Source organism: Manis javanica, chromosome 12 (genome assembly GCF_040802235.1).
Source record: "Manis javanica isolate MJ-LG chromosome 12, MJ_LKY, whole genome shotgun sequence".
Classification (NCBI taxonomy): Eukaryota; Metazoa; Chordata; class Mammalia; order Pholidota; family Manidae; genus Manis; species Manis javanica.
In genome coordinates, this window is record NC_133167.1 from 100,175,001 (window position 1) to 100,191,813 (window position 16,813).

Below are 16,813 nucleotides of genomic sequence, written 5' to 3' on the forward strand. Positions count from 1 at the left end.
AGAAACTCCTGATTATTCTGAAAACCTGCCATTGAATTCAGTCAAGTTCTTCTTTGACAAAAGAAATGTGTTCATATAGGCAGAGTGTAGGTTCTTGCAAATGAATGGTGACTATCCTTGTCCTATTTTCTCCAGTTCCCATTTTTCATTTAGCACATCTTTTTATGTGGTTTCTTTTAGCAGTTCTACCTGATCCTTTAATGCCATTCCTTGATTCGTTCCTCATTTATCTGGCCATATTTTAGTCTTCAGAAATATCACCCTTTAGTATTTCTTTGGCTCAGTAAAGCAGTGATCAAGAAGCAGGAAACTGGTTGCTGAGAACCAACTATGATTTTCACAGAATAGGGATTTTGAAAAGAACAGTTTATTTCCTTTCAGCATGTCCTTACAAATATCAAGCCCCTGCCATTTGCTACTGCCTTTGTGTTGTAACCCATGGAGGAAAATAATGGCACAGAGTCTTCCTCAGAGAAATCAGAACTCTCTCCAAGGGAGCAATCTGGTTAGCACTTCAGAGAGTCCAGTGGCACCTGGGAACTCTTTCACACTGCTTGAGTTTTCTCCAAAATCCAGTCCACATACTCCACCACATTGGTGTATACACCTGGCCGTTCCCTTTGTCCGCAGCCTTCGCCCCAACTTGTGATGCCCACCAAATGCCAGATCTCATTGTATTTACAGGACAGCGGCCCCCCTGAATCTCCCTATGACAAGGGGAGAAAAAGAAAAGGTGCACAGATCAGCTCAGACTGAGCTTCTCGTCTAAAATACATTTTCCCTGAAGTGATTCCACCTAAAATTCTGTCTTGGCCCTTTAATTAACTTCAAAATATCTGATTATTTGTTTCTCATGCCATCTATCCATTTTAGATTTCAGTGAAAGTAAAACAGATGCACTGTGTTCCCTCTCATTAGCAGAAGACTCCTTCTTAAAATGCATTATGAACATTCTAATCTGCATATATCCATCTGGTGGAGGACTGTTACCTTACAAGCATCCTTTCCTCCTTCTTTATAGCCTGCACAGATCATCTTATCAGTTATTTTATATGCTCTGTAGTTTGTCTGGCATTCTTCATTTGTTACCAAGGGTATATTAGCTTTCTGGAGAGTATTTTGTATTTTGTCTGAAAAAAAAATTTTTTTGGCTTGTTAATGGAGTGACCATATATAACATTAATAAAATATATATTTAAGTATAAATACATGTATTTACAATCAAAATCATACCTATGTAAAAATCTAGAAAGAAAAAATAAGGTTTATCTCATAGACCTTCTATAATTACAGAGTATAGAGAAGACATTACTTATTAATGTTAATTAAGTTCAAAATTAATTATGGCTTTAATTGGAATTATTTCCCAGAGAAGATAATTTGATAACAGGCGAGGACATTTACTGAAAAAAGTACTAGGTTTCAAATTAAAGTTCATTAAAATCGTTCATCTTTAAAGAGATTGTCATATGTAAGATTTCCAGTCAAACAGATGTGGTATCATCCTCACGTGAGTGATTTTTGTCTTTTCATTTTTATTAATATTCATTCTGTAATCAAATATTATTTTATCCACATTTTAGCTCTATGACTTGGTATAGCAGAAGAAATTATGATGACTGTGTTCTTTAGGGTGGAGCATACAGAGAAATATCATGGTTTACCTCTTAATTTTCTGTATCCCCATCCAGTCACCCAGCAATCAGTATATATTACATTTCGATCTCCTTTGGAAGGTAGGCATATGGGTCGCTGGGAATCTAAATTTTAAAAATATCGCAGTTTAGTCATCAGAGACAAAATGTCTTCTTTCCTAGGTGAGGCCCTCTTCTTTCACTTTGCATCATTTGGTGTGTTCTCTATTTACTGTATTTTCTTTGTCTCATTGTCACGCATTTGCATCCCTCACAGTCACAGTGCTACAGATTCTGCAGCAGGAATTGTTCCCAGGACGGGGGAATGAGGAGGAGGCAGAGCCCGGGCCTCCCCACTGACTCCATCACTCTAACGAGGGTCCGTCACGCTGTAGGGACTGAGCAATTGTTCTGCCCTGCAATCCTGCCATCCCTAAAAGGGAGGTATAAGTCATCTTTAATATTCCAGTAGGTTTTAAAGTTGTGTCATTCTGTGCATCTGAAGAAGACCGGAGAAAACGTATCTCTTCACCCACATCCCAAAATAAGATTTGATAATCAGGAAAGACATCCGGCCAGTCTTAACAGCCTAAGAGACTAGCTTTGCTACCCTCTCCTTTTCATGATAGTAACAGACTGAGATTGCTCGGGATCAGGCCATGAGTCTGGTAGTGTGAAACTTATTTTATTTAGGACAGCAGTGTAGATAACTTTCCACTTAAAATTCTACATACCAGTGTAATTCATTATCGTTTCCAGTTTCAGCAAGGCAATATCATACCCGCTTTCTGCCATTTTATATTGATCATGAATTATTATTTCTTGAACCCCAAAGAAGGATGTGTCTTCTTTTATTTCTGATTGATTTAAAATGCCACTATAGACACGCAAAATTCTAGGCGACTCTACCCTAAGGAGTAAACAATAGAGGAAAAGAAATGGCCTTTACCAAATAATTCCCAAACATTTGAACTATATTGCTATTTAACTGGCTATTACTAACTAATATTTTCTGCCAGTAGTGAGCTTTTAGGTAGAAAGAAGCGATTTCATGCTAAGGTTCTGCAGTCACATAAAAGTCCTGGGCCAGAGTCTGGGTTTTAGTTTCAACCCCACTATTGATTGGCTGGGACCCTAAGAAATTCACTTGGACTTTCTGTACTCCATTTTACCGTATGTACAAAGGAAAGGAGACTATAGGTTTGAAATGTATCTGAGTTATAATGTGAGTATGCTATGTACTGATCAAAACCAAACACACAAAACTGGGAACGACCCAGAGGATACTAAAGCAAAGAAGAAGTTTGGCCAACTAAAATTCCCTGGGATACATATACTCTCCTGATGGAGCTTTTATGTTTGGCCAATATTGAAATTGACCCAATTTAAAGATGCATAATGAATGATTTCTCCTGTTTCTGGAAACACAGGGACAAGGAAATGAAAAAGAGACAGAGAGAAAGAGAGAAAGAGAGAGAGAGAGAGAGAGAGGGTGGGAGAATGGCACATTAGAAGGGCACTTAATATATGTGTGCACATGGGCAACTAATAAAAACAGTAATGGTACTGACTGTTTGAAACAATGAGCAGCTGTTAATATCCACTGGCTTCCAATGATGGCGCCTCCACACAGGTGTCTCTGGGTGGGTTCCGTGGTGTGCAAAGTTACCTGCCACGGCCACTCACCAGGAGCAGATCCTGTTCCTCCAACAATTCTAGGCTTGATTTTGGTTGTACACTCTACAACAGAAGGATTGCAATGAGTAGTTTCCTAAATCTCCATTTTCTGTTAGTTTTTTGTTCCTTCATGCACAAAGAGAAGAAAACTTTCACTTGAATCAATAATTCACAGTAAACTTGAAGAAACTTTATAATCAAGTTGGCAAAGCAAAACATGCACAGAAAAATTGAGTGTGTGAGTCACCTTGTAATGACACGGCCCCAAAGGATGCCTCATCTGGTATCACAGCGCAGTCTTATCATATGTCATATGATAACCCTATGATTCTTTTAAAACAGTGGTTGTCAAGTGTGGCCCCCAGAGCAAGAACATCACCTGGGAATTTTTTAGAAATGCATACTGTTGAGCCTCCACTTTGGATCCAACGAAGCAGAAACTCTGATGGTGGAACCCAATAATCTGAGTTTTAATCAGCCCTGCTAACATTCGGGAGCTACTGTTGCAAAGAAAAGCGCATCACCTTCCAGCCAGTTTTGCGGCCTCTGCCCAGTTCTTCCCTATCCTCTTCCACTTGGACTAACCAGTCCCATCTTTTCTGCTTCACCTGGGCTCCATCCAAGGCAGGGCTGCTCTTCTGTTTGTGGACTGCTTCTGCTCTTGGCCTTGTGACATTTTGGGGGTGTCTCAGCTCAACCCTTGATACTTGCCAAGGACTTTGATTCTTTCCTGTCTTGGTTGCCCTGAGCAGGACAGTCCATTCTATTTCTACTTCCTGGGATGCCAAACCCACCCTCTTGGTTGGAGTGTCGGCCAAATCATCCCTGTATCCTAGATAGAGTGGGAGCAAGGTGTTTATAGACAAGTGTTCTAGAGTGGTGCTTCTCATATTTTAGTGTGCATGAGTCACCAGGTTATCTTTTAAAATGCAGGTTCTTTCTGATTTGGTCTTAGGTGGGGCCTGAAATTCTTTCTAGCAAACTCTCTGGCGATGTCAATGTGCCACACCCAGACCACCCTTAGAATAGCAAGGCTCAGCAGATGAGGGAAGCCTTGTGTCCTCCGCTGAAGGTGGGGTGTGAAGTTAGCAGAAGAGTCACTAGTCAAAAGCCGAGTCCTCAATGGTCCAGTCACTAGTTTAAGGCATAAAACAATCCTTTTAGACTTTTTTCCTCAACAGGAAAACAAATGTGTAATTCTGGGGCAGACTCCAAATTGAAAGAGAGGACAGGAAAAGGAGCCTTGAAGGAAACCCTAGCTGGCTGCAAGCATGATGTGTTTGCAAAAGCCGAAACAGGCTGGTCTGCTGAGAGAGCTCTCATTTGAGGGTAGATAAGGTGGAGATTAGCTTTAGAAGACCAATTCGAAGATTTTGACTATATTCTGCAATTGCTGGGCAGCCCTTATAATTTACAAGCTGGAAAGACAAAGTTTAGGGAAATTAATAGATAAGCAGTAACTAATATATGTGTTATAAACAATTCAGTAAAGACCTTATTAGGGATGAATAATATGTCTTGATGTTCATTCTGTTTTGTTTCTCAGTTCAAACAAAATGCTGAAGATGTTAAGAAATGTTTCTTTTGATGACAGTTATTCTGTTTCTTTGGAAAGTTGTTATATTGGAGACCAGAGATAGTGTAAGACATGCTCAGTTAGGTATTCCCTCCCATTTTAGGGTATTATTTCATCTCACATGGGGCAGCAAACCCTAATTACCTAGTTTCATTTCATTCAAAAGGTGCACTGAAGAGATACAAGATTTTATTTTCCTTTATCTTATATTGTCTGCTTTAGCTGTCAATCTATGTTCTGATATAGTCTGTAACCTTCACAGACCAGGATCCATACATTCATCAGAGAACATAATACAGGGAGGGTGGAGAATGAGCTCCACAATTTAAGGCACAAAGTGCTGGTTCTCTTAATTAAAAAACTATGTCATCATCACGACAAAATTTGCTGAGTGTCCCTTCTAATACTTAGTAGAACTAAGATAACAGATTTCTTGTAAATGCTCCTTGTCTTAGGTAAATTTATTGTGAGGAAAACAGAATGTATGACATACAACTTAATTGACTAGCTTTTTAAAGGAGCTTGAACCATCCAAAGATTCCCATTAGAGCCCCTGTAACTCTAGGAAGACATGGTTTCATAGTTAAGATATTAGTATTGGACATAATATACCATTGTACATTGTACAGAACAAGTTCTCAGAGGTTAAGGATTTATTTGCCTTCTCAGTAGAGCAAATAATTCTGACACAAATGATTATAATACTTTGAAAACTGTTACAAAGTATAATTATCACTTCTATTTTATTCATTAAATCTTAGGTGCATCTTAACTTAAAGGCATATTATAGTATTGGATATAAAGCAATAGAAGTCTAAAAACATGTAGTTTTATGCAAATCAATAAATACTAAGGCCATAATAGGTTGTCATGATAGTTAGGTTGTCATGATAGAGGGTCGTGTGCAGCATGACCATTCCCTGTTGAGCATTCCATCCTGTAGACAATTCTGTCTGCCTGTAAACCATCCCTTGCTATGTTCAAAAATTGGCCACTAGAATGGAAACACTGCTGATCTGATTTTTATCATAATTGTTATGTTATTATAGGCCTTGTTTAGTCTTGAAAAAAATTTATTTCCACCTTACCGCAGTCATTATTGTAAAATAATGTTTTGCTGTAATTTTTGCCAATATTCATATTTATGCAGAACACTTGCAAGGAACTTGAAAGAATTAAGGCCCCTGAAAAGGAGCTACTAGACTGTTTCTTGAATAGATACATAATTTTTCAAACATATGTTGATTACGTTTCAATTAAAGATCAAGTAATGGCCAATGGAAAGAAATTAAATAATTTGATTAACAAAGATGCTGGTTGATATTTCCATTATAAAGAATAACAAGATAGTTGTCCTTGATAAGAAGAATCAGACATAAAAGGGTTGGCTAAGCCTGAGTCTCACCATGAAAAATCAGTTGTATAAATGTGTCAAATTCAAACACATATTCAGTTAATACTCTGCAATGCATAGTTTAGCCAAGGCCAAGTATTTACTTTTAAAACATGGTCAGCCTTAGCTATAGGAGTGAAATAACAGAAAGTACATCAACATTTGTTATTTTACTGATTTTCTCCCCTCTGTGTCTATTATCAATGCTCTTAGCCACAATACATTCCATATAGAATAAAGCCTTCTGATGTATTTTTTCAAGTAACATTAAACTCACCATTATCCATTTTGCATAACCTTAGTGTATATCCAGAAATGCCTCCTCTCCCATAAAGTATTTTAGTTGGAGATCCATTTGCAGAAAGTTTTAAGTAACATTTACCCCTGCAAGTTGGAAACAGTGGCATAAATATAATGCACTTCTCAGAGAGGTGGGGCAGGAGCATCTGTATAACTCCTCATATGCCTTACTCCCATCCGTTGCAAGATTCCTGCGATGGGGAGTAGGTGAAGAACTGGCAGCGGATGGTGTTGGTACATGCTTTCTGGCAGGCTTCGTGCCCCTTCACTTCAACTATGTCCAGTTCTTCTCCCAGGAAATCAGCGTTATGGTAAAACGAAGGGTGGCAGAACACTAGACAGCAAATCACACATCAGACACGAGACACACAACCTTAGCACTCGTCATGCTCAATTGGGTGATCTCAGAGAACAGTGCTTTCATTGGGTACCTGGGACGCTGTGCCTGCAGGCTTGCAGACTGAAGCCAGAAAGAGCTCTGTTCTTTTTAAAGCGTGTGCTTGGTAATCCACTTTCAGATGTTTTAAGGAGACAAAGATTTCTAACAGTAAAAAGAGGGAAAAATAAATATATTAAATGTATCAATGAAAAAAGACTTTACAGCACAAACAGAAGTCAGCTCATGTTGACATTTAATTAATAGCAAAGATTTGCCCATTTCGAAAGTACTTTTCGTAAATCACTGAGTCAGACCCCATGATGCATAGGTTGCAGACAAATTTTCAAAAGTAAACCACCTGCTTCCATAAAAATGTTCTGAGCTTGCTCTGTTGACAGTGTTCCTAATTCTTCCTTTATATCCTTCCTCTCAACATGCCCAACCTATCTCAAACATTCAAATTTTCATGATACCCAGAAATCTGCTATCCAGAGTTTCTGCAGGCTGAGACGGGGACCTGTGAAATCTATCACAGGCTCCATATCCAGGCAGCACCTTCCTAGAAGGAAGGAATTCTTCCTGGTCAGCAGGCCCCCAGGCTTGGTGGACACTGGCTCCCCATGGCTGGAGTGCTCCAGGAGGACCCTCACCCTAACGAGCTGCCAAGTCAAGCAAATGCCAAGGCTTTGAGAATTCTGATTCAGATGTTAGAGAAAATCTAGATTTTAAAGCAGACTTAATGTTAAAAATTTTTTTTTTTTTTTAGTAAATCTTGTTCATGAAAGGCAGCAACTCCAACTAATGTCCCTTTGATGATTAGAGAAACTGCCCATGCTCAATTATGGTTTTTTGTTTTAATGCCCATCACTAGGTTCTCAATTCTCTGACCTCCCTCCACCATCACCCTCAATCCCACCGATGTAAGCCTGCGTTTCCACTTCTCTCCACTTGGGATTTGACCTTTCACTGATACTTCCAGCTCTTTCTTCTCCAGGTTCAGTGATCTTAAAGCAGGCATTGGATCAAGTTGCTTCTGAATGGCCATCATCACCTTCATCCCTTCAGGACTAGGCAACTAACTCTTCCTTTGCTGGGCAGAGAGCTCCCTGAGCTAAAGAAAAACAGGGCTCCTGGGTAACCAGTTTGTGTTCATCGGTAGGGGATGAAAAGGGAGAAGGGTAGGGATTCTTTTGCAACTTTTATCTATCCTGTAGACATTTAGATAAAACTTGTTCTTGCTCAGAACTTCTAATGATAGAATTTGATCCACTCTTTTAAAAGATCACACTCATTACTCTTAATCTTAACTCTGTACCTTTCAGATTCTTTTGGCCATTCTTGAGAAAAGAAGGTAAAAAACAAACAACTGGGATAGTGAGTACAAATACTGCGACAGACAAAGGCATCTGGAGCCATGGCACTGTCAATGTTGCTGTCCGCGAATGCCGTGCTGGGGAAAATGTCCCTAATACACGCTGTACAACAAAAGAAACCATGTTTAAGAAATCATTTCATCAATGGAATAAGTAACAGTCTCGTCATGGTATTTGTAAATTCCGCATAAAAAAGTTTGTCAGGGGGAAAGGGAGGGATGAGCAGGTGGAGCACTGCAGAACTTTAGGGCAGTGAAAATACTCTGTATGATACTATCATGATGGATACATGCCATTGTACGTATGTTCAAACCCACAGATTTTTACACCACCAGGAGTGACTCTGAGGTAAACCATGAACTTTGGGTGATTGTGATGTGTGAGCATAGGTTGGTTTATAGTGACAAATGTCTATTCTTGTGGGGGACTTGGAGTGTATTGGGGCAGGTGTATATGGGAAACCTAAAATTGGTCTAAAGAGATAAAGGCTTAATACATTTTTATAAGTTTGTGTATCTGAGGATCTTAAAAATGTTTTTAAATGAGGAAAATACAAGTGATTATTTTAAACTTTAAATTCAAATATAAGTATACACTTTAATTATGTAGGACATAATGAAATTTTTCATATGAAGAAGGCAAAAAAAGATTGGTCCATTTCATCAGTGAACATGTACTGGTATTAGCCTACATTAGGCCATTATCATAAGTACCTACCAATGTAGTGATTAAACCACCTCAGTAAGAAAATAATAGTTACCCAGATTAGAACGCGCACAGGACTTCAACGAAAATCCAGACACCACGTTATTTAGCTTCGTTATTCTTGATGGTGTCCCCATTTGAGTGTACTTCAATAGACAAGTGTTACTGAATAAAAACAAAAATAGAATAATATTTTTCTTCCAGATATAAGTAGGGGAAAAAAAGGATAAGAAATTCTCATTTAGAGACTGCCTGGGCATGTCAGCTAAGAAATTGCTCCGTGAAGCATTGATCTGAGGCTGGACAGCTGGACTTGGGTCCCCGCTCTGCCAGTCCTGTGAATTTTGCCAACTTTATTTTTCATCAGTAAAATGACAGCTTTGGGGGAGGGGGGTGACACAAAGAGTAGGAGTGTGGGAATTAAGGACTGCTCAGGCCCTTCTTAATTTTAGCATTTTAACTTATTTATGTCTAGCAACTCCCAATTCCCTGGCCTGCTGTTCACATTGTGTTAAGTCTTAGACATAAAATGTGTAAAAAGATATAGTTCAAGTTGAGCTAAAGACAAACCATGAAAGCATAATTACTAATTTGGGGTTTTGTTTTGGTTTTATTGCTGTAGTTTTTGAAATAAGTCTTTTAAGATTTCTTTGCTTTCTACTCACCTCCTTTTTGTGAATGTGGACCAAAGAATGTTAAAATCCAAAGTTAAAATCCATAAACTAATCATTTGAGCATTTTCTTTTTTTTTTGCTGGATTCCAGGTAAGTGTAGTTTACTATATAAATTTGGGACATCTCAAATATTTCTAAATATAAAAGTGAATATTTTTCCCTAAATTTTTTTTTTAAAAGAGAGCACGTTGATCATTAGAGATCAGATAAGTTATGTAATCTTACACAATAGATTCATCCCTAGAATATTTCAAAATCCAGTATGGGGCAAGTTTTAAAGCACTTTACATGGGCTTCAGTTATTTTTGTCTTAGGTAAGGCCCTGGGTATTTGGAGAGATCTGAGAAGGTTTTTCTTTTTGATTCTGTAGGGGTAGACTGGGGCATCTTTAGGCTGAGGATGGGAAGAGTCAGACCAATTGTAGTTGTGTCAAAATTGCCAATTTAAAAAGGTAGCACTTTTTAAATTAGCTAGGAGATGGGTTAAGTACGTATTTTTTTATATTTGGCAATGTCAGTCAAAGAAAAGCTCTTTACCATAAGTAAAATGTATCCAAATTGGAATTTAAATGCACTTTCTGTGAAGAACACTGTTAAGTATTTACTAAAGAAATGTCTTCTAGGGGTTAAAAATAAATTTTGGTATCAAGTTGATGAAAAAACGTTTAGTCATTCCTCATTTTGTTTTCCATCGATACTATAATTATGTGATATCCTTGGGCTCAGCCTAAGCTCACTCACCGGTGCTGTACGCTGGGAAACCGCCTTGTTGCGTATGTAAAAAAGTGACAGTGCTGGTCATTTGTGCATCTCTCTTGGCATTCCTGAGCACTCTTGGTAATAGAGCCATTGTAGTTCATGCCCTTCATGTCCAGGTCCATATAAACATTTCTGTGGCACGCTGGAAATTAAAGTGGAATATATGATTCTCTTCCAGACTCCAGACACTACGCTGATGATTCTACTTCATGTAACTGTCCCTCCTGACTTACTCTGTCAGCTCTTTGTTTTTATCTTAATCTGCATTATACCTACTCTCACACGGAAGCAGTTTAAGAATGCCAATGTCCTTCCTGTACAGTAGCAACATTAGACTTGTAAATTCCTGTTTCATTTTTCTGACCTGGCCTCTCTTGTCTCCTTAACTGCACTGACTGATTTTCTAATTATTCAAGTACCTGTTTTACTATTAATACAACTGTCATCTCAGCTTTTACCCTTGCTTCCTTTCATTTGAATTAATATATTTAATAAGGATTTTCATATAAAGCTTTAAGCTGGGAAGGAGAAAGAAAACGAATTATGAGAACTGATACAGTACATCAGAGATATCCTCCTAGGAGATTAATTTTAATGGACTATAATGGAGGGAGGTGGAGAGACCTGCATGTATGCTACTTTTCACTCTATCCTGAGAGAACTTCATTAGGAGACTTTATTTCCATACAGGAAGGTTTTGTTTTATAGCTGTACACCATACCTGATATAACTATATGTATATATCACAACAACTAGTATTTGTTAATTCTGATAAGACATCTTACCACTTATTTGGTGTGGGCATTGCTTGAAAGAATATCCAGAAATTGCTCCTGTCATATTCACTCTTGGCAATGTTTCTGTGACACTGTCTTTCAGGATACAAGTAAACCTGTTTTTTAAAAAACAACATGTCTAGGTGGGAAGTTTGGTTTTAAAATAATAGGTCTTCATAAAGTCAGCACACAGAAAGTGAGAGGAGTAGCAAACAGACTAGTCTCCCTCACGCCACAACTAATCGTTTCTTAACAGGACTGTGAGTTTGATTTTCATTCCAATGTCCCTACTTAAAAGATCACATATAATATTCCTTCCTAACAGGAAACAGGAGTGGGCGAATATGCCCTGGTGGTCAAATGGCGCCCTCTGCCTGTTTTAGTGTAGCCCATGAAATAAGAATGGTTTGGATATTTTTAAGTGGTTATTTTTCAAATGGTCATGTATGCACTTACATAATATTCTTGATTTTGCCTTGGACCCGTGAAGCCTAAAATATTTACTCTCCACCTTGTTAAGAAAAAGTTTTTCCAACCCCTGTCGTAAATTCTAGAATAGTCAATTTTTTAAGTACAGGGCACCATGAGAGTATATATGAATGCAGCAATAATACACAAAGATGTTTATAATTCCATTCTGCAGTTGATTATTGAATTTTCAAGTTCAACATAGGAATAAAAGTGGTGGGTGGAATGTCCTAAAATTTTTAAAATATGACTATAGAGACAAACTGTCAAATCCTGTTCATGAATCTTGATTAAGATTCTGGTTAATAGCTAGAAGTTACATTTGGGGACAACTGAGGTGATATAAAGGGATTCTTGTTAAATTTTTTGTGTCTTTTGTATTATGTAGGATAATGTGTGTTGAAATATTTAGTAGTGAAGTGTTATGATATTTCAAATTATTCCAAATGGTTAAAACATATACATATAGGTAGGTAAGTAAGGCACAAATGGCAAAAGATCTTGGTGGTGACAGGAGATTCTGTACTGTTTTTTTAAAATTACTTTTACAAATGTTTAATTTTTTTCTAGTAAAATAGTTGAGGGAATGAATACATCCCAGTTTAAATAATGTCAAATATCAATAATCAACCAAAAAGCAAACAGCAAAATGACTGAGAAGCATAAAAGTAGAGAGAAATAAGGGAGAAAGCATGCCATTAATGTCAAGCCCACAGGAGAGGTGGTAAAGTTCATACTGAGAGGCATGCCTGTGCTTCCCGCGTCTGCCTAAACCCCGTCTCTTTTTTCTGTAATATTTAGTATTTCACTTGAAGGGCAATATATTTCCAATTGTTAACATTAAATTTTATAAAATGGCAGATGGAAATTTATTAGTAGGTAACAGTCGTGTAAAATCTGTTTCCTCTATGAAGAAATGCAAACATTTACCATTTGGTAGGATCTGCAGATGATGATTCAGCCATAAAAGTGAAGAGCAAACACCTTGCGTGGTGGGTGCAGACAGTTTGGCAGTGCTTGGCGCTTGGTGTAAAAACAGTAGTAATGTCTCCTCCTTCAAAGCAGGTATCTTTGAACAGCTTAGTCACACATTCTGTGATGTAAGGCATGGCACATGTCATTTTGGATTTTAGTGAGCACGTATCTAATTAGATAATAATCTCACAAAGGCAGGCGAAGTCGGTCTGCTTACCAAGAAATACGCCTGAACTGGGAAGGCAGGGCAGTCAACGTTTTTATGTTAGTTTATTGAATGAGCAGCCAGCCTCACATGGGAAAGAAAGTCACAACATGGCACATTTGCCTCAGTGGGATTGGGTTTATCTGTGATTGTCTTGGAGATTTGGGTGCTTTGTGGGTAGTTGAATCATTTCTCAGATCTCTACTGGCTAAAGGTGTTCTTTTGGATCCCATGCAAGTCCAGAAGGAGCCTCCTGCTTTCCCCTTTCCCCATTGCTTCTCTTTGTTCAAACTGTGTTTATGGGGAAAAAGGGCTCTAGACTGATCACAGTCTAGTAGCATGTGATGGCTCTGGATTTCATTGTATGTTTAGCTACATTGTGTGTATCCATTCACCTGTTGATGGATACTTGCGCTGCTTTCACCTTTTGGCTATTGTGAGACATATTCAGTTGCTATGAATGTATCTGTGTGAGTCTCTGCTTTCATTTCTTTTAGGTGTATGCCCAAAAGTGGTGCATCTACTGATTTTTGTGTACTAAACTAATTTTTTACTTCTGGAAACCCAACTCTGCGGCAATGTAATCATCTTTTTTTTAAAAAACATACTGCTGGGTTGTTTGGTAATATTTTGTTTATGTTATTTGCATCTGTGTTCATGAATGAAAATGGCCTATGATTTGTCATAATGTCACGATGTCCCTTTAATAATGTCCCTGTCAGGTTATGGTCTCAAGATAACACTGACCTTTTAAAATGGATTACAGAGCATGACTAAGTTAACTTTCCTTTATACATGTTTGGTTTTAATTTAATTCATTTGTGCTATTTTTTTTCCTTCTAGTTGCTTTGTTTTTAATTTGTTATTCAAATTATTTTTAAATTCTTGAGCTGGGCTCTTGAATCATTCATTTTCACCTTTTCCTTACTTTAATGTGTGAGTGTGAGTGTAAACGTTAGATCTCAGCACTGATTCAGCTGCGTCCCAAAGCCTTCATATGCTGTATTTTCATTATCATTCAATTCAATGTATCTTCTGATTTCCATTGTGATCTTTTCTTTAGCCCATATTTATTTAAAAGGGTATTACTTAATTTTCAAACATTTGGGGATTTCCCAGTTGTCTTAATGTTATTTTTTTAGCTCAGTTCCATTGTGATTGGATAGCATATTCTGTATAATTTTAATCCCTTAAAATGTGTGTTCAATTTTTGTAAATGTTCCCTATACATATATAAAGAATGTATATGTGTTTATATACAGTTGTTGGGTCCAGTGTTCAGAATATGTTGAGTTAGCGCTGACTTGTTTATTAATGAAATAAAAGTACTGTTTCACAGTGATGACAGTGAAGCAATATGATAACCTAGATATGAATCTTGTCATAAAAGGAAAAGAAATGATTAACTATAATTCATAATTTATTTTAAATCTCTCTACCTAGATTTGTCATTTTTCACATATGCTAGAAAAATTAACTATATATAAAGCATTTAGAAATTGCAGTAGAAATTAAATGTATGTAACTTTTTTAAAAGGAATGCTTAAACTATCATTTTAAATAAAGAATAAACATAGGAGTTAAAAATATGTCTTTTTGAATACTGATATGTCTTTCTGAATATTGGGTAATTTATAACAAATTTAGGGGATGTGATTAGAGTGGAGAATTAATAGCAGTAGGTAAATTATTGAAATGCATAAACTGTGACTGTACATTCACATAGCATTTTCAGTCCAGCATTGTGCATGTGTGTCTGTGTGTGCTGCATGGAACAGACTGCTTTATAGAAAACTGACTAATCAGTGAGGCAAATCGACTTCTGCTTTTTAATTTTGCTCTTAAATATCATTTAAATGTGTGACGTAGATTTTAAATAAATGTAGATCTAGATATAGATGAGATTAGTACTATTATGAACAATTTCATCATCCAATTCCCCCCACTTCTTTGAAAACCCCTGCGGCCTTAATCAGAAAATAAATAGAATGATTTTATTTTCTCCCTGAATTAGGGAGCCTGGGATTCTCCTATGTGTATAGGGGCCGTGGTGTGATTTCGCTCTCTGGGTTCAAAACCTCTTTTTTCTAGTCTTCAAGTCGGGGGACCAAGCTCTCTTCAGTCCATACTTAAGATGAAGCTCTACTTACCACCAGAAACTGAGGCAAATAAAAGGAAATGTACCATTTGATATAATAAAATCATCCTGAAAAAGAAAAATGTGCATGTATTTAGAATATAAAACATGAGTTGGTCATTAGTTTCCTGACGTCAGGGTTTACAAGAAATGAGGAGGGAGGGGAATAGTTAATTCAATAGTGCTTGAGGGGTTCCCATCATAATATTGAACTTCATTTTCCCGCAAATCCTAAGACGGTCCTCAGCCCGGCCGTGTGTGTGGCGTTGCACACTCACAGATCTGGAGCGCCGGGACTGACAGGGACGGAGTCCCTCCCCGCTGCGCCCTCCGCTGCCCCAGCCCGCTGTTCACCAGGCGGCTCTCATCGCCATCATCTGGCCCCTCTCTACACCCCAGTGTCTCCATTTTTGTCTTCTCTTGCAATTTATTTCCTTTCTTTCCATCTTTGATGCCTCTCTCTATATCTATCAAAAAGCTTGAAATGGCTTTCTACTTAGGAATTTTTCTATTTTAAAAATTCTGCTGCAAATAAAAGCCCTCTTAGTCACATCTAAATGCACTTATCCCAACAAAGCATTGAACTGACTGTGAAAAACTGACCATCAGTGAGATAAATCAAGACTTCTCATTTTTTGATATTGCTCTTAAAAATCCTTTTAATTTGTAAATGCCTGTTACTGAGTACAAACTATTGCTCTTCTTTCATTCTGCATCTCCTCTGAAATTGGTTATAGGTATTAGCTAGAAGCCTTTAATATATATTGTAAGACAAATTTTAAAAACCATTCATTCTCTCTTGGAAAGTTTTTTAAAAGCCCCATGTTAGAAAAAGGCACTCCAAGGAATTATTGCTTGAGAGAAATCTTAAATAATAATTTTTGAAATCATACCTGAAAACACCTCGTTTGCTTGTTTGCTGAAATTCTTAATAAGAGTGTTTTTCTTCTTCCCAAATGGTCGTCATCTCCTCTAAATGTGCTTGTGTGGCTCATGTTCACGTACCTTTAATATTTACTTTTATGGATTTCCAATATTATGCAACACTGTCTCTTTGCACAGCCTGTCTGTGAAAGCCCTTAAAATCTGTATGTATCTAAAATGTACCTTGGTAGAGTTGCTTGTTTTTTCAATACATTACTTTTTTTTCCTTTTATTTTACTGTGTATTCAAAGAAGTGAGAACACAGAGACGGCTAGAGAACTTGAATTTGGCCAGGTGCCTTAGCAATTGAGCAGCAGCCTCACCTTTCAGTATGCCTGCTGACCAAAGCTGCAGTTAACCAGCTTTCAAATATCAACTGTTAACCATTAATTCCAGCCTAACTTTAGTGTCACAGTCTAAAATGAAAACAAGGGAAGTCTGATGGACTTATTGATGAGCAATCTAGCAGAGGCCAAAACTTCAGCTGTTGTGTCCTGGGGGGTGGGTAGGAAGTAAAGGGCAATGGTAGGTGCCTGCCCTTCTAAGTTTAGCTTTCTTTTACACAGCATTCATTACCTCCTCAGTGGCCCATGGAGCTGTGGCTAGCTGTGAGGAGCCAAGCTCCCCGCCCCCCCACCCGCCCACTGTTTTTTTTTTAATCTCGCATCCGCTGAAAGTCTAAGTTAAATTTTTTAAAAAACAGAAAAAATGTGGGACTTACATAGCTTTCTTTAGAGCGGGTCGCACTGAAGCATAAATGGAAAGCTAGGAAGTGCCAAGTCTAGCTGCTGTTGCATGAGAAGCAATCGAAAAAACCCAGGAATAGTTCAATTCTCTTTGGCCTAGAGGGCGCCCCTTA

The 16,813-nt window shown here is 37.7% G+C and overlaps 1 protein-coding gene across 1 annotated transcript; it reads right to left on the reverse strand.

Moving 5' to 3' along the window:
- Positions 1-348: 348 nt before the first annotated feature.
- On the reverse strand, positions 349-16,040 carry F11 (coagulation factor XI). Its single transcript, XM_017659243.3, has 15 exons — positions 15,924-16,040; positions 15,044-15,099; positions 12,644-12,806; positions 11,255-11,361; positions 10,452-10,611; positions 9,093-9,202; positions 8,275-8,434; positions 7,012-7,121; positions 6,752-6,914; positions 6,558-6,664; positions 3,206-3,374; positions 2,369-2,544; positions 1,665-1,760; positions 991-1,130; positions 349-707 (listed from the first exon to the last, which is right to left on the reverse strand). Exons 2-15 carry the CDS (start codon positions 15,096-15,098, stop codon positions 546-548), a joined length of 1,878 nt encoding a protein of 625 aa, XP_017514732.3. The 5' UTR covers position 15,099; positions 15,924-16,040; the 3' UTR covers positions 349-545.
- Between the last annotated feature and the right edge of the window lie 773 nt (positions 16,041-16,813).